This window comes from Hippopotamus amphibius, chromosome 12 (genome assembly GCF_030028045.1).
Source record: "Hippopotamus amphibius kiboko isolate mHipAmp2 chromosome 12, mHipAmp2.hap2, whole genome shotgun sequence".
Classification (NCBI taxonomy): Eukaryota; Metazoa; Chordata; class Mammalia; order Artiodactyla; family Hippopotamidae; genus Hippopotamus; species Hippopotamus amphibius.
Genome location: NC_080197.1, coordinates 19,400,123 through 19,415,606, shown reverse-complemented (window position 1 = coordinate 19,415,606; position 15,484 = coordinate 19,400,123). Strand labels below are relative to the sequence as shown.

Sequence of the window (15,484 nt, the reverse complement as noted above, 5' to 3'; positions counted from 1 at the left end):
AGCAACCAAGATGCTCCAAGGACGAATGAGGTCACTTATGGCAAACATACATGAAACACCAGCCCAATGTACGTGACTAACTGTAGTCTCCCACCCTATTACAAGGAGGTAATCTACTGCAGCAGGCTCGGAGGTCAAGAGTGAGACTGAGACCCTTTACCACTTATTCTTCTACCCAGGAGAAGGGCTCCCGAAGTCTAGAGATCTACAAAGCAAACTGCAGCAGAGGTCTGTAGGGCCTTCTGGAACCATGGCCCACCCATGCTCCAGGCTGTTCATCCACCACCTATGGGTACCAGGTAGGGACCCAGCAAAGCTGAGGCTGGTGGGGCTCCTGCTTAGTCTCGCTGAGACTCCGACACTTTCCTGCCAGCCTCGTCGATCACTTCTGTCACAGCCCTTCTGGGGCTTGAGAAGCCATGCTTCCCAAAGCTAAGGATCAAAGTTCTGAACGAGCAGTAAGAACGTCAGCTACGGAGGCATTTCTGTTTTGGGGCCTGTTCCAACCCACAGAGGTGCCCTCCTACAGCCCCAGGTGTGTGACCTGAGGTGGGGCCTCTGGAATGGGGCTTAAGAAAGCGGACGCATCAGCTGTGAGCATTCAGGCCCCGAGTCCAGGGAGCGGGTGCTGTGCTGCGCCCCTTTCCACGGCATCTGTTTTAAGTGGGTGTTCTGGTAGCTCAAGAGATAAGTCAAGCCAACCCTCGTGAATGAATATCTAACAAGCCCCCAACAGGGTGCCTGGCGTAAACTAAGCACCTAGGAAAGACAGGGGATTCCTGTGACCATACGATGCGTTCACAAGGTGCCAGGCAGCAAGAGACATCCAAGTGTCACTGAAGTCCTCAAATACAAATTTGACTTTAAACTTTTTTTCTTTTTTAAATCCAGGATCAAGACCACAGACAATTTATTATGTAAGACATGGGGTAAAGAATGATCAAGGAAAGTTATGGCTGTGAGTGACATGGAATTCGATGAAAAGGCTCAAGTTTGCCGAAGAGAGTTTAAATTTGGCTTTTGCTCTTGGAAACGTCAAAATAATCATAAGAAGCACTTATGCCTTACAGAGCAAATAATCCACAGAGTGTCATTTTCATTTTGCAAACAGGGACACAATAGCAGTCAAAGAGAAGCCTAAACACCCAGAGAGTTAACATACAGGTTCGATATAACAAGGGATTTTAGCATGCTGGTGGGTTTTTAAGTCAAATCCATATTGAACCCTGTGACCTACGGGAGGTTCTAAGTGCAACCTGGGGAAAGCAGCTTTTCCATACAAAACAACGACGACGACAAAGAAAACCCAGGCTCTGCGGGATGTCTGTAATATTCGTTTGCAGTAAGGCTTTCAAGATACATGAATTTTTATAGCATTTGTATTTTAAGGATTTAGGGCAAATACATTTTTTTTTCTACTTGATAAAAAGAAAATTAGTACTTAAAAGGTTCAAAAATATATCAATTGAGTGATTTTTTTTTACATAAATAAATTATATTGATTTTTAGGATTTAACAGCTGAAAAAACCCTTTCTGCTTCCACTGGAGGCAAAACTGAACAAAATGTTAGTTAAATAGAGAGCAGCATTTCTAAGAAATCTGTTGTCAGCATTAGAGACCACCTATGCTACAAAGATGTCATTAAATAGAATTTGTTCAATGACTGGATTCTTTCTTCTTCTATGATCAGTTTATAGAATGTCTGACTTATAACTCTGATTCATACAACTGGGACTCTACTTTTTGAAAATACAGCTGATTTTTTTTTTCCGGCCATGATTTAACAGACTTCTTTGAGATGCTCATTTTAACATTTACATAATTTATAATCCCAAATGTATAAAAGACAATGACAAAAGCATCATAAATAAATAATGCAAACTGAAATAGTTATGTCAAACTTTTGGACCTTCTGATAAATTATAGCAAAACTGTAACAGAAAAAGTAAAAAATACAGTAAATTGTGACAACAAAACGTGAAACTGGTACTAGCAACACTTCCAACATGACCAACGGTCCTGCACAGCCCTGTGCCCCCAGGGACTGAACCACGAGCTTCTTTCAAGTCTCAGAGTGTGGACTGTGGGTAAGAGTGAGGCCAGCAGAAGGGAGGGACCGCATGGGAGGATGAAGGACAGCGGGTGAGGGCTGCCTGGCGGGCAAGTTCTTCCCAGCCCGGGCAGCTGAGGAAGAAGGGAAAATAATGTTAATTTGCAACACAGTCTCCACTAACTCGATGACTTGGGATCTGGGTCCGACGTAAAAACCAAGCAGAGGAAAATCCAGAGAGAAAAAAAACTTTTCACAGTCGCATTCTAAGAGGTGGTACACACGTGGTTTGACAACCTCAAATCCCTGGCAAGTCTAAGAGTGTTGAGGGACTATTTTCTTGCAGGCTCCAGAAAGAGCCTGATTCTTGGCGAAGGGAAACGCAAAGTAAGAACCCAGGCCCGGGCAGTGGCCTTGGTGGGGGCAGAGCTAGTCGTGTGCTTGACTCTGTGTGCGGTCCCCCTCCTGCCCACCCGTCACCGGTAACAGCTCCAGGTGTGTACAGCTCTCTCGTACTGAGAATCCCCTTTTAACTCGGGGGTGGGGTTGGGGGTTGGGGGGGGATGCGTGTGTATGAAATAATGCCTCGTTGGTTATTTCTTCTTGCTGCAGGTGCCTGAAAACCCACAAAGGGGGAAGTCGTGTTACTACCAGTCAGGTTTCTGTTTTAGAAAGAAATGAATATATGCGGTTTCAACCATTAGTTATATACTTCTGCCTATCCTACTCATTTAGTAATCATGATAAAACTGGGAAATATTTTAACTAAAAAATATGCACCAGCACTTCCTTTCTCTGTGCTTTTTGGTTCCCCGGTACATTCTTCCCATTCAGCACAGCTCACAGGAAAAAGAGCTGCTCTCTGCCTCTTCTTCGGCTCTTCACTGGTAAATCCCTAGACGGCTTTCTTTTGCCATTTTTCCTCCTCAAATAAGTGGGAAACTTGGAAGAGAAGGGGGCAGGGCGCGTCCCCACGCCTGTCCTAACTACGACTGCTGGAATGAACGACTGGGTAACGGAGTGAGGGTGCCGCGCCTCCTACACTAGGTCAACAACACTTAGCTGATGGCGTGGCAAGGCCCTGTGACGAGTAACATCTGTTGCCACAGTTCTCAGACAGGAAATCAAGTAGGTAATAGTACTTATGGAAACACAGGTTCTCATGACAGTGAAGTGAGGGAAGTAACAAACCTTTATGGGATAAGAAACTTACAAGTCACGATAATTTCTTCAATGAAGAAGTTCTAATTGGTGTCACCGTTAGAGTCCTGGGGGCCCCCTTCCCTGGTCTGTGCCGCGTGTTCTCTATCTGGGGGCGCGGGGGCCCTGGATTCGGGGCAGCTCTGGTCCCCGCCCGGCTCCCTCTCCGGCCCGGGCGCAGGCTCCGGGTTGTCCCCCTTCGCCTTCTTCCTCTTCCTCTTCTGGCTCTCCAGCGCTACCACGTCCGAGTGTCTGGCCTGCTGCATGGCCGGCAGAGCCACGCCCATGCCCGGGGAGAGAAACATGGACGGGTAAATGAGTCCGGGGGACACTCCCGGGATGAGGAACGGGTTAAAAGCCACGGGACTGGTCGTCGTTATTGCGGGTTCGGACTGCTCGGAGAAGGCACCGGGCCCGGGCTTGTCTTCAGCCGACGCGTCCGTCCTGGCGTCGCGGCCGCCGGGCCGCTCCTCCGCGGTCTCTTCGGCCGCCGCCGGGCCGCTCTTGGCGGTGCCGGACAGAGGCGCCGGCGCGGTGCAGGGGGGCGCCACGGGGGCGCCGAGGAGCCCCCCGACCCCGAACACCTGGGGCAGGGCGGCCATCCCCGGCAGCACCATGGGCAGCATGCTCAGCGTGCTCTTGACCTCCTCGCCCGGGGGCACCGCCGCGAAGCCGGCCGGGAACCCCACCAGCCCCGTGAGGGGGACGCCGGGCACGTTCCTCATGTTCTGCAGTCCCACCAGGTCCATCCCGGCGACCAGGCCGTTCATGAACAGGGGCCCCATCCCGGAGGGGGCGTCCGCCCCCAGCGCGGGGGCCTTCAGCAGCTCGCTCCGCGGCCGCCGGCCCCTGCGGCGGGGGCCCGCATCTCGGAGGACCGGCTCAGGCAGGCTGTGGTTGAACTTGTTTTCTGGGAGGAAGCCCTGAAAAAGGACAGAGGGACACACGATGCTGAAGGTTACCGGATGGCGGCTGAGCCGCTGGGGCTCCGCTCCCGCCTCTCCTGCGCGCCTGCCCACCCCGGGGCTGCACGGCTCGGCGCCCCAAGGGCCTCCCCACCTTAAGAGCCTGAGGCCACCCAGCAGCTTCCAAGGCGCTCGCGGCACCCGGCCTGCGGAGAGGCTGCTGGGGTGCCAGGAGCTGGGACCAGCCAGAGGCCTCAGGGCTTAGCCGAGGCTGTCTTTACTGAGGAAAAACTGATGTAACATTATTGTAGTTTCATGTGTAAAATGTAAAAGCAACAAAAAAAGCACGACTTCACAAGTTTGCATGTCTTGCTTGTGCAGGGCCGAGCTCGTCTTCTCTACCTCACCCCGAGTTTAGTGCCTGTGCTGCCGAGGCCGGCAGTCGAGACCTGTGGCTGCGCCCCTCGCCCAGACCCCCGCACGCGCCTCCCTCCTGACAGAGGAAGGTTTTTAACTGATGCCACAAAGCAGAGCAGGAGGACAGGGCATGGGAGCAGGGAGACCTGAATCTCGGTCCTGACCTGTAAACCCCCAGCGGTGGGTGAGAAAGGACAATGGGACCTAAGTCAAATCTTGAGAAGATGCCACAGGTCTCTGCTTAAGGGGCAGGCACAGAGAAGGTCAGTGGGCGACACCAAGAGCAGCTCAAGCTCTCAGTGCACACGTGTGTGGTGGGCTCCAAGATGAGCAGCGACGGGGACGCCCTGCTCCTCTCGGCAGCGAGGGTCTCAGCAGCGAGGTAAACTGACTGTCAGAGGCGCTGACAAAAGGGGCGGTGGTAACAGAAGAGCTGCATGGCTGACGGCGGTACCACGACACGAGCACCACAACTGGCCATCACACTCACCCTGCCATTGGTACTATCGTCCCAGGCGATTTACAGGGAGTTCAGAGATTCTCACACATGTGAAAAATGCACACTTGAATGTTCCCAAGTCCCCAGGAATAATATTTCCGAGGTCTTATATTTGTCCTTCAATTTCCCAAAGAATATTAAAGAAAAACCACGGGCAAAAAAGATTTAGGATGGTCAACTTTGAGGAGAAAACTCTTCTCAAAAACGACTTAGAAAAGCAGAACAGGGAGAAACCTCTGGAACCGTCATGTTTAGTCCCCTTGCTTCCTCATAGATCGACAGGGGCAGGATTTGCCCCCAGAGCACAGCTGGTGAGGGATGGAGGCAGTGAGAGCCCAGGCCCTGCGGCCCCAGCCCACCTGTCTGATTCCCACACACGACCAGCCACCCGAGCTCTGTAAGCTGGTTTGTCCTCAGCGGCTGCTCGGGTCTGGGGATGATGCCTGGGGGAGCAATTCCTGCCCGGTTCCTGTTTCTACAGAGAGATGGTCGGATGTGGTGGGTGGGGCCAGGCTAAAAGCATCACTTCTCACCGGTCCAGCCTGAGCCCATTAGTGCAGATTGCCCTGTTCTGGAGAGACCACAGCCTCAAGCCCCTGCCAGGCGCCCCACCTCAGCCCAGGGCCTGGCCACAGGAACTGCCACTTGGCCACAAAGCTTTCCAAGCCCTCTTCCCTGAGAGCCAGGGAGAGGTCTCAGGTGTGTCTTTTCTCTTATACCCCCAAATGCTCCACCCTCACTCTCCCCATTTCTCTTCAGGGGGAGGGCCTGTTCAATCCTAGAAGTCTTTCTGTTGGGAAGAAAAGAAGCCCCGAGCTTGACGAATAATGCCTCCACCTTCCTTTCAAGCAACCTCTACATGTAAAGCAGACCTTCTCTGACTCACTTTAGTTTGAGCTCATCAGGCCACCTGGAGCTGGAGAGCCCACTTCGAGCAGCCTGATCCCGCACAACCTTTGGTCCTGGAGGCCCTGCTCACCAAGTTCAGCTCTCACTCCTCAAGCATCAGGAGGTCCCCGCCCTTGTTGGGAACCACTGATGTAGACAACGCCGGGCCCCTTCAAAACTGGGAACTCGCCCAGAAGGCCCAGGCTGGCCGGCGGCTGCCGCTCCGAGCAGAGAGCAGCAGCAGGAAGGCCCCGGGTGAGGAGAACAGGGCTGCGCCCTTGGCAGAGCGTGGGGAGCTGGCGGAGGAAGTCGGCTCCACCTCTTCCTGCGGTGGGAGCAGCACCCTAGCCGGCCTCGGCTGCCCACCCGGGGCACGTGCCCCTCCCAGCAGCTCGGCGACCACACACGGTGGCCAAGTTGGGCTTTGGCAGCTCTCCCTCCCGGTAATTACACCCTGGGAACCGAGCCGCTTCCTCTTCCAGGGTAGGCCGGGGGAGGCCAAGGAGAGGAAGACGCGGAGGGGCAGCCGCTCAGCAGCGCGGGAGGCGGGTCTGCTCCTCCACGTGACCGCCCGGGCGCCCCCACCCCACAATGTCCTTCACCCACACAGGGCAGCATTTATCCCACACCTGCGTGTTCCAGCTCTAAAACTTAGCTCCTGGGCGGAGGCAGAGAAGGAGGTGGTGACCAAAACTTCCTCGTTCCTCCCAGGAAGGTGAGTAGGTTCGGCCAACAAACATTTCCTGAGTGGAGAGAGGCCTAAAAACCGAATGCAGTATGCGCATCCTAGTTTAAAAACCCTAAAAACAAAACAAAACAAAAACTGGCCCTGAAAGACATTTATGGGACAGCTGGGGAAATCTGAATATGGGCTAGCTGCAAAATGTTACTAATACTGACACATGTGATGGTGGTGGCAGTTATGTGGGAAAACATTCTCAGGAGACATGCTGAAACATTTATTTAGGGGAGAGATGTCATCCCTGCAATTTACTGTCAAATCCTTCAGCAAGAAACAAGAAAAAGAAAACGCCCACTACACACAAGTATGTGAAACAAACATAACTCACATATAAAACATGAGGCATGTGCACGTGTGTACACACACTTAATGATGAGCGGCCACCATGTACCAGGCGGGAATTCTTCACGTTGAGGCCCGCGGCCTGTGTGATGCTGTCTGTGGGGCTCGGCTGCACACACGGCAGAAGGGGCTAATAGCAGGAAGAAGTTCCCTGTGGGATTTGAATGTGTTTCTAGAAGAAACGGTAAGGTCTCTAGGGGACAGACACAGTGCAGCACACCCCAGAGGCTCCGGTCCCCGGAGGGGCGGGCCTTGGGAAGGCCGAGCAGTCCCGAGGACCAGGCGGACGTGTGCTTCCTGTTCGGGCTGTACTGCGGCCAGAGGACCCCGAGGCAGCACCCGAGTTCATTTAACAAAGGAGGGAAAGCGCATCTCTGGTAAGAGGCTGGCTTGTAAGGCAGCTCAGAAATGAGTCTTCTGGCAGGGGGTCGGCGCTTGCAGGGGAGTGATGAACGTTAATTTCCAGAGAACATGAGGGAAATGATCAAGATGTTTAGAAAGAAGTGAAAAAGTCAAGGGGGAAACCATGTCCTTAAACCAAGAGCTCAGAGACTCCATCAACTAAGGACTGGGGGTCTCTCCTGATAAAAGGAGAGCGCGGGGAGGCCGTGTGCGGGGCCGAGAGGGACAGAGGGATGAGAACTGACATGGAATCAGCCTGTACAGCACAAGCAGGTCTAGGTTGGGGCGGGGGGGGGCGCGCGGGTGTCCCGAGAATAAGTAAGATGGGGGGCAAAGGGAGGCTTTTCCAACGTAACAAACTTTCTAACAAGCAGCGGCCCCAGAGACCGCAGCAGCACACGGGGAGGAGTGAGGGCACTGTCTGCCGCGCTGCCGCAGGAATGATCCTCCAGGCGACCGTATCAGCCCCTTGAGAACATTAACAAGCAGGAAATGACTAGGGTGGGTGGTCTCCTGGAACTAAAATAAAGAAGCGGCATCTAGGAAATCCCCCTAAGAAGGGAATTCATACCCGGGAAAGCCGTAGCAGGCAGAGCGCTAAGGAAGGCACTGGGGAGAGCCTGCGAGTTCACAGGACGACCCAGGAGGGCAGAGCCCCACAGGGAGCCTCAGAAGCGCCCTATTTGGGCAGAATGCACTGTGAGGAGGTTAAAAGCACATTTGTGTATCATTTGCCCAAGCTCAACACATTTTCAGGTTGAAATGTTACCGCCCCCTAGAGGTTATGAGTTTTCTAGTCCAAATTTGTACTCATCTGTAGACTATAATTAACTCAGATTCGTTCCACTACAAGTATCTGCAGATGTCTTTGAAGTCGCTTCCAGACTCATGGTTCTATAATAGGAAAAGGGCAGTGCTTGGAGTCAGCTGTTTTTCATTGCCAGCGAGGACAGACTGGGAGGAAATGTCTTAAATGGTAGCCACAAAAACTTAGATTGGAAAATGAAAATTTCCAGTAATGAAGTTTGTTAAACAGTGGAAACAGATTCCTGATAAAGAGTTAAAAGGTATTTTTCTCCTGAACCCTCTAAAATGGCGAGCGGTGGGGTGGGGTGGGGGTGGGGGTGAGGCAGGGAATCAAGCTTTGGGAATGGCTGAAGCTCAAACCTCACCCCAAAGTTTCAGAGGTAAAGGCTGAAAGCGAATGGCCACGGAGGTCATGTTGTTGGCGAGAACACCCCGACACCACGTATCGCTGCTAGTATCAACCTCCCGCAAGGCCCCTGGTCCTCCTGGGAAGGTCGCCTGGCTATCCCCTTGCCAGCTGGAGCTTTCTCTCCGAGTCTCTAAGGCTGGGCTCCACCGGGATGCCTGTTCCTTACCCTCAGGCCGGGCTCCTTGGGGACAGCAGGAACCCTCTCCTCCCCACTCAGGGAGTTGACGTCTAATTTTCCAGGCTCCTTACAGCGTGGCCTCCTCTGCTTTGGTTTGTCTGAAAAACTCTAGGAGGCAAATGGAAACCAACATTACAAAGCATTCTGCCACAGATTCTTCTGACGAGGGTGGGTCTCTCAGCTGGTTTTGCTCTCTTCTCACTCATGACCCTCCGCACAGGACCCGCTGGGTTAGGCCCTCGCCTAGGCTCTCCCCTTAAAGCCACAGTGCTCCTCAGCCAGCGGGAAAACCGGCCTCCTGTGGGGGCCCCCTGGTCCTCCAGACCAGAGCGCCTGGCTGCCCTGCGCGGGGCCCAGGGCAGCGCTTTCCCCTAATCCCTAGCCCTTTCCCCCTAATCACCATCTCGGATTCTCTCTTCACTGCTCCCTTCCTGGCCGTGCATCTGTGAACGCATCCTCCTTTCCTCGGGAGCTTCCCACCACTGCATCTCCCTAATGAGAAGAGGTGCCCAGCACACAGGCGGTGGTGGGGCTGGCGAGCAAATAAGAACAACCAGGGGAAGATTTTGGTGCTCAGGGGTCCTCTCCCCCAGACTCCTCGCTGAAGGGTTGAGGGCAGAGGCAGTCAGAGGACTTGAGGGAAAGTTCCCGAGCAGTAACTGAAACTAATCCATCACCTCTAAGTGGTGATCTGGTCACTTGAAAAGAATACACAGGGACACTTCCATGAAGGGGCAGCGCTTATGCAACCTAAAGAACCCTCTGTGAGCTCACGAATGTGGTAATTTGGGGGAAGGGAGGGCTGAGCTTAGGCAAGTTCTGTCCTCATAAGATGTCGCACGTCTACGTTCCGGCATGGCTTTCTGACGTGGGCTGCAGCTTCTGTTACCGGAAAACGTAACCAGAGTTCAGACCTTCCCCCCTACTTTCCAATGATGTTCTCAGAGGACACAGACTGCTCTCAGGCTTCCCGGTCCCCCTCAGCATCTCCGTGTCAGAGACGGCACCCACCAGCGGCAGCAACACACACTCACCGCGCCGAAGCCAGGGACCTCGAGGGAGCAGTCGGCCTGCTGCCGCAGCCAGTCCAGCAGGCTCTTGCTGGGGATGGCTTTCTCGGCCTGGCTGCTGGCTGCTGGGACCGGCTCCGGCGTGGAAGTGGCAGGCACCGGCCCTTCAGGAGAGTGTGAGGTGCTCAGGGGGACCTGCCCTGGGTCTTCGTGGACCTCCTGGACGAAGGGAAGACAAGCACGTGCAGTTCATCATGACAGAACGGAAACTAGTTTCTCAAGGGAGAACACACAGGGTGCTGTCTGCATCTTCCCACCAGAACGTGACTCCGCCTGGGCCCGACAGCGCGCCGCCCACACAAGCTCCTGACCTGCTGGATGCTCCCTGTGCCCGGCCGCTCCCCTCATCTCCCAGGAAGACTTTCGTGCCGTCCCATCTGCTCAGGTTCCCTGCTGCCGCCTTTGTCGCCATCACTGACAGTCCCGGCAGCAGCGGCCACCCCACTGCTGTCCCCCCGGAGCACTCCTCACAGGCTTCACGTAACAGAAAACGCCACACTGCCACTGCCTTACCTAGTTCTCTACACTCCCAATGCCCACCGTACTCAACCCTGCACTCCCAATGCCTACACAGGCTCCACTGATAAAGCACGATGCCAGGGCTAAATAAATGTCTGCATAATACGTTTTTCAAAATACTCTGAGGCCAAGGAAAAAAATTCCACTCATTCCACTGGAATCCTACGATAATTACAGGAAAACTATGGCTTTGCACCACTAAAAAAATGAGACAACTTGGAGGACTGAACAGGGGAAGAGCCTGCCGTTTCAGCTTCCCAAATTATGTAGGAAGTCTAAGAGGGAAACAAAGAGCGACCACCACAGCGGAGCTCTCTGGTGCCAGAGAACCAAGTCCTTGGTTTGGCTCCCTGATCTGCCATGTACCACCTGGATAATCTTGAGCAAATTATTTAATGCTTGTGCACCTCAGTTTGCTCATTTCTAAAATGGGAATAGTAACAACACCTTCATAGGGTTTTTGTGAAAATCACATAGGACAATCATGTAAAACCCTGAATGCTGTGCCTGGCAAAGGCACTCAATAAATACTGTTCGTTATTATTCCTTTTAAAGTAAGAAAACGTGAAATGTGATTCTGTTTTGGAGCTCAAAATTCAGTAAATGGGAAAAATCAAAATACAAAGAGAGGAGTCAGCGGTCTCTGACATATTAAGCAATGTCTGAGGGGCCCCCTCTTGGCTGGGTGTGCAGTTTCTGTCCCGTTCTGTTGTTTACAAGGATCTCTGAGCTGAGAATACCTTGATGTGACCTCAGGAAGCCTCCCAGCGACCCTCTGTGATAGCAGCTGTGGCCCCCACTTTACAGAGGAGCAAAGGAGGGCCAAGGTCACCAGCAGGTCAAGCAGGAGAGCCAGGATTAACATTCAAGACGTCCTGACGCCCTAATCCCAGCTCCTGGAGAGCCCACTGACCCGGAACAACGCTGCTGCTGCAAACTCAGCCCTGCTTCTGCTTTGCTCGTTTGATCACCAGTGGCCCCGAGACACTGGAGGCCGGGCTGTTTCCGTGTGAAATGGAGAGACCTCCTGGCTGTTTTCCCAGGCTGCACGCAGGTTAAGGGCCCTTGACGGACTCATACCTGTCTAACGTCTAAAAAAGACTGAGAGCAACTGATGACAAGAGAAAATAAGCAGGACAACTGAAACAGAGATAAAAGATCCGTAAATCAAAAAATGTTGGGTCTGGGGAAGAAGGTCTGTGGCTCAGTGTACAGAGGTCTACGTACTTCGTGGCTCATACACCCACCAAGATTCCCGCCTGCAGTGTCTGCTCCTTCAGAAAGATGAGGTCCACGCCTCCGTCAGCGTGTCTCCGCCTGCCTCTCCGCCTCCTGGTGGCAGCCTCATCTCTCCTGAGGCTACCGTTGACAATCTGTCCCGTCACCGGGTGGATCAGGCCAGCTTGCAGAATCCCAGACAAGTCCATGCCAAGGGCTCCTTGCAGTGAACCGATAGCCCCAATCTTGGGGGTGCTTGAGCTCACGGGGAAAGGGGACGTGGCCCCCGGGGACACCTCGGACGGGCAGGAGAGGTCTATCGCTGACTCTCCGTGCCAGCCGTTGAGGACGATGTGCGGGTGCCCGTGGGTGGCGGGGAACTGCTCCAGGCCCCGAGTCTTTGAGTCCCGCTCCACCTCAAACTCGTAAGGACGCCTGTGCTTCTGTTCATCCTTTGTGAATACTGGAGCCAAGAAGCTCTCCTGTGAACACACATGTGGCAAGAGAGGTATGAACGCCACCTCTGTGGCTGAATGCCAGCTCTTTCTCAGGCCCGATTTCCTTGGGGCTAGTGATCACCTTCTTAGAACTTCTAACTCAAGCCTTCTCAACCTTTAGTACTAATCACCTGGACAGCTTGTTAGACCGCAGATTCTGTACCAGGGGGCCTGAGAGCCTGTATTTCTAACAAGTTCCCAGATGCTGCTAACAGCCCCTGCTAGTCTGTGAACTACTACATTTGGAATTGGAAGATCATAGTTTTGGGAATCTCAACCTCAGCTGCACATCAGAATCAATTGGGAAGTTTAAAAAAAAAAAAAAAAAAAAAAAAGCCAGTACCGAGTCTACACTCTGGACCAATTCAGTCAGAATCTGGAGCTTCTCAGGGTCCCCAGTGGAGTCCAGTGTGCGGCCAAGAGCGAGAGCAAGTGTGCTAATAACCACTGCCTTAAACCTGAGTTTTGATGTGAATTTATAAACCTCAAGTAAAACTCATTCCTGCTTTGACTTCCCTCATTTCTGTCTGCTGCCTCTGTGCTCAGTCCTCAGGAGCTGAACATCTGACCTGCTCACGCCTCCCTTTCCATAGAGTCATCAGCCATCAAGCCAGGCCCCCAGCCCCCCCGTTCTCTGGAGCCACTCTGCCACTAAGCAGGTCTAGAACTTCTCTCCTCCTCAGATGCCCACCTGCCTCCCCGCCCGAGGCACGCCCCCTCCCTGACCCCCATCTCCCATGAACCTGCACACCACTCCCACTGAGCTGCAAACACCTTTTCATCACGCGCTTCCCCGCTCCAAAACTACAGCCTCTGCTGCCTACAGGATAAAGTCCAGATTCCTCAATTAACACTAATGACTTCACCAAAAAAAACCACAAAAACAAAACAAAAACAAAACCTATCCACTCTGTAAGTATTTGCGGAATGAACGACTCAATCAAGAAGTGCAAAGTGTCCCCATCCTTTGTTTCAAGGTCAGCAGCATTCTGCCGCTCTCACCTTCTGCATCTGGGCCACCAGCGCGGCGCCATTGCTGAAGATGTGTTCTGATGCCTCTGGCTCCGAGAGGCTGCTGCGGGGACCAGTACTGCTGGGTAGCACGGAGGCGGGCAGCGCGGCCGGGGGCGCGTGCTGCTGGCTGGATGGCCACTTCCCTTCCAGCACCACGTGGCAGATGTTATCCAGGCGGCTGATGATCACGCGATCCTATGACAAAGAGCAAAAGCTCTGAGCAGCAAGTACCAAGTTACCTGAATTCACAAAGCCCCTTAAATCAAGTGGCGAGTTTTCTAACCAGGAGTTGCTTAGAAAAGTGCACACACAAATGGACTCATTTTACAAGGCTTAAAAGAGACGGAAGAGTCTGGACAGTGACGATGAAAAGCTGCAGCGCTGTAAACACGGAGATAAGCTGACACTTCCGTCTTACAGTCTAATGAGGCACACGTATCTTTAATGTCACAAAACTAATATCTTTTAAAGGCAGTAAACATTTGTCTGAGTCTGTTACTTGGAAATAGTCTCACAGGTTTAAGGGAAAGGATTCAAAGCTGAGGATGCCCTGGGTGCAGCGTGCGAGCTCTGGGAGGTACCTTTGGCCACTCGGAGAAGGAATAGAGGGTCTTCTCCTGGAGCAGCTGAGCAATGGTGGGAGCCCGCACCTCCTGCAGGTCGTCCCCGAGGTCTCCTGCGATGCCTGAGGTCGAGCTCTTGCTCTCCTCCTCAGAGTACTTCCCTGGATAATCTAGGAAGGAAGGTTAAAAAAACGAATCAGGCACTCGGGAAATAGCAGTGATCTGAAAGATCAGGACGTCTGATCTTTTTTTAATTAGCCCATTCTGTGCTTATTTTAAACTGAATATTAATGACCATGGCTTCTACTTCCAGAAGCACACTCTTAAGCCATAAAGGCATATCCTGCTCTAGGGCTACCCACGCAAGTCATCCAATAAAGAGTCTGCATCCACAACCAAACAACAGCAGCAGCAATGATGAAGGTCCACAAAGAGGCTATCCCATTCGGTGCAGCGGATGAGAGGAAAGTGAACACCACGCCCTGATGCAGAAGCCGCTACGGTGTAGGAAACTAACACAGCAAGAGGCCGACATTAGTGAGGAAGGAAGAAAAGTCCTGAAACTTACAACGAAGGTAAAATAGACCTGATTTATGTAAAAAATGATGCAAAGAAACCCAGGACATTTAAAGTACTTCACTGATGGAAAGAAATGGAAATGAGACTCATTGTTTCAATCCTCAGTGGTGAACTTTATTCTCACTTGTGAAATGCATCTTCAAAGGTCCACTTAACAGAGATGACAGGGAATGAACTGTGCCGTAGCATAACGTCCAGGAGAAGTTGTGAACCTCTTTCGAGGTGAAATGACAAGGAATGTCTATCCTCTGAAATGTGGCAGGGTCTCACTTTCGACTGTGCAACAAGTCTCCCAGGGGGCCGCAGAGACCCCCTCACCAGGAGCAGGGCCTCGCTAGGCCAGGGGATTCAAGGATAAACAAGACAGGTATGGCCTTGGCCCTCCAGGCTCTTACAGCTCCTTGAGGGAAAGACAGTCGGGAAAAGGCACTAATTATAAACGGTTACAGTTATAAACCCGGGTGGGGGCATAAAGGGAAAGAAACAAGATGCCCTGACAGGGAATGAGAGGGAAAGGCCTCTGGGTAGAAGGGAAGGCTGGTGGAGAGGGCCCCTGGCTTGAAGGAGAGACCACCCAGGAAGAGGAGGAGGCAGTGGGGGAAGGGTGCACTGAGGAACAAGAGACAGCTGGGGGAAAGTACACAGATGAGGCTAGACAGGCAGGATCTCTTGAGAATGCTGAGCTCTGCATGCTAGGACAGAAAATTCCAATTTTATTCTAGATCCAATGGGAAGCACCATGAAAGGCGTTAAGCAGAGAAGTTGAATTTAAATTTTAAGAGAAAAGCAGAATGCTGTGTGAGGGAAAACCCTGGAGAAGGAGCCAGGAGGCCCAGGGGGCTGGCCCCGACAGCTGTGTCGGTTACTAACAGCTGTGCTGGTTCCTGCTCGTTTGGCTGCAGATTTCTAGTCTCAGAAATAGGGCGAACCCCCTCTGCCCCACCTCTCCTACATCTCATGGGTGGGGGAGCCCCTTGGGGTCTGCCAAAGCCTCTTTAAAAGACTGGGGCAAGGGGCCCCCCAACCCCCAGTGCACGTGATGCTCACCAAAGCCTATCAAGTTCACTGCTTCCTCCCACCCCAGCAGAGCCAGGTGGCCAGAGCCACCAGAGGACATCAGCACCAGAGCAGCTCTCCTCTACCTGGTCCTCACTGGACTAGTCTGCATCTTCCCAGGACTGAGT

The 15,484-nt window shown here is 52.8% G+C and overlaps 1 protein-coding gene across 6 annotated transcripts in view; it reads right to left on the bottom strand.

Annotated features, from left to right (window-relative positions):
* Positions 1 to 1,365: 1,365 nt before the first annotated feature.
* Positions 1,366 to 15,484, bottom strand: part of CHD6 (chromodomain helicase DNA binding protein 6) — a 202,145-nt gene continuing 188,026 nt past the window's right edge. For 4 of the 6 annotated variants that reach the window (XM_057701375.1, XM_057701376.1, XM_057701379.1 and 1 more), the window contains 6 exons: positions 13,740 to 13,891; positions 13,147 to 13,353; positions 11,677 to 12,129; positions 9,875 to 10,069; positions 8,829 to 8,948; positions 1,366 to 4,174 (listed from right to left, as the gene is read on the bottom strand). In XM_057701375.1, the coding sequence (XP_057557358.1) occupies positions 3,296 to 4,174; positions 8,829 to 8,948; positions 9,875 to 10,069; positions 11,677 to 12,129; positions 13,147 to 13,353; positions 13,740 to 13,891 (2,006 nt within the window). In that variant the 3' untranslated portion in view covers positions 1,366 to 3,295. Of the gene's footprint in view, positions 4,175 to 8,828; positions 8,949 to 9,874; positions 10,070 to 11,342; positions 11,570 to 11,656; positions 12,130 to 13,146; positions 13,354 to 13,739; positions 13,892 to 15,484 lie in introns of those variants that run through there. The other 2 variants (XR_009048360.1, XM_057701378.1) reach the window with 2 other exon arrangements.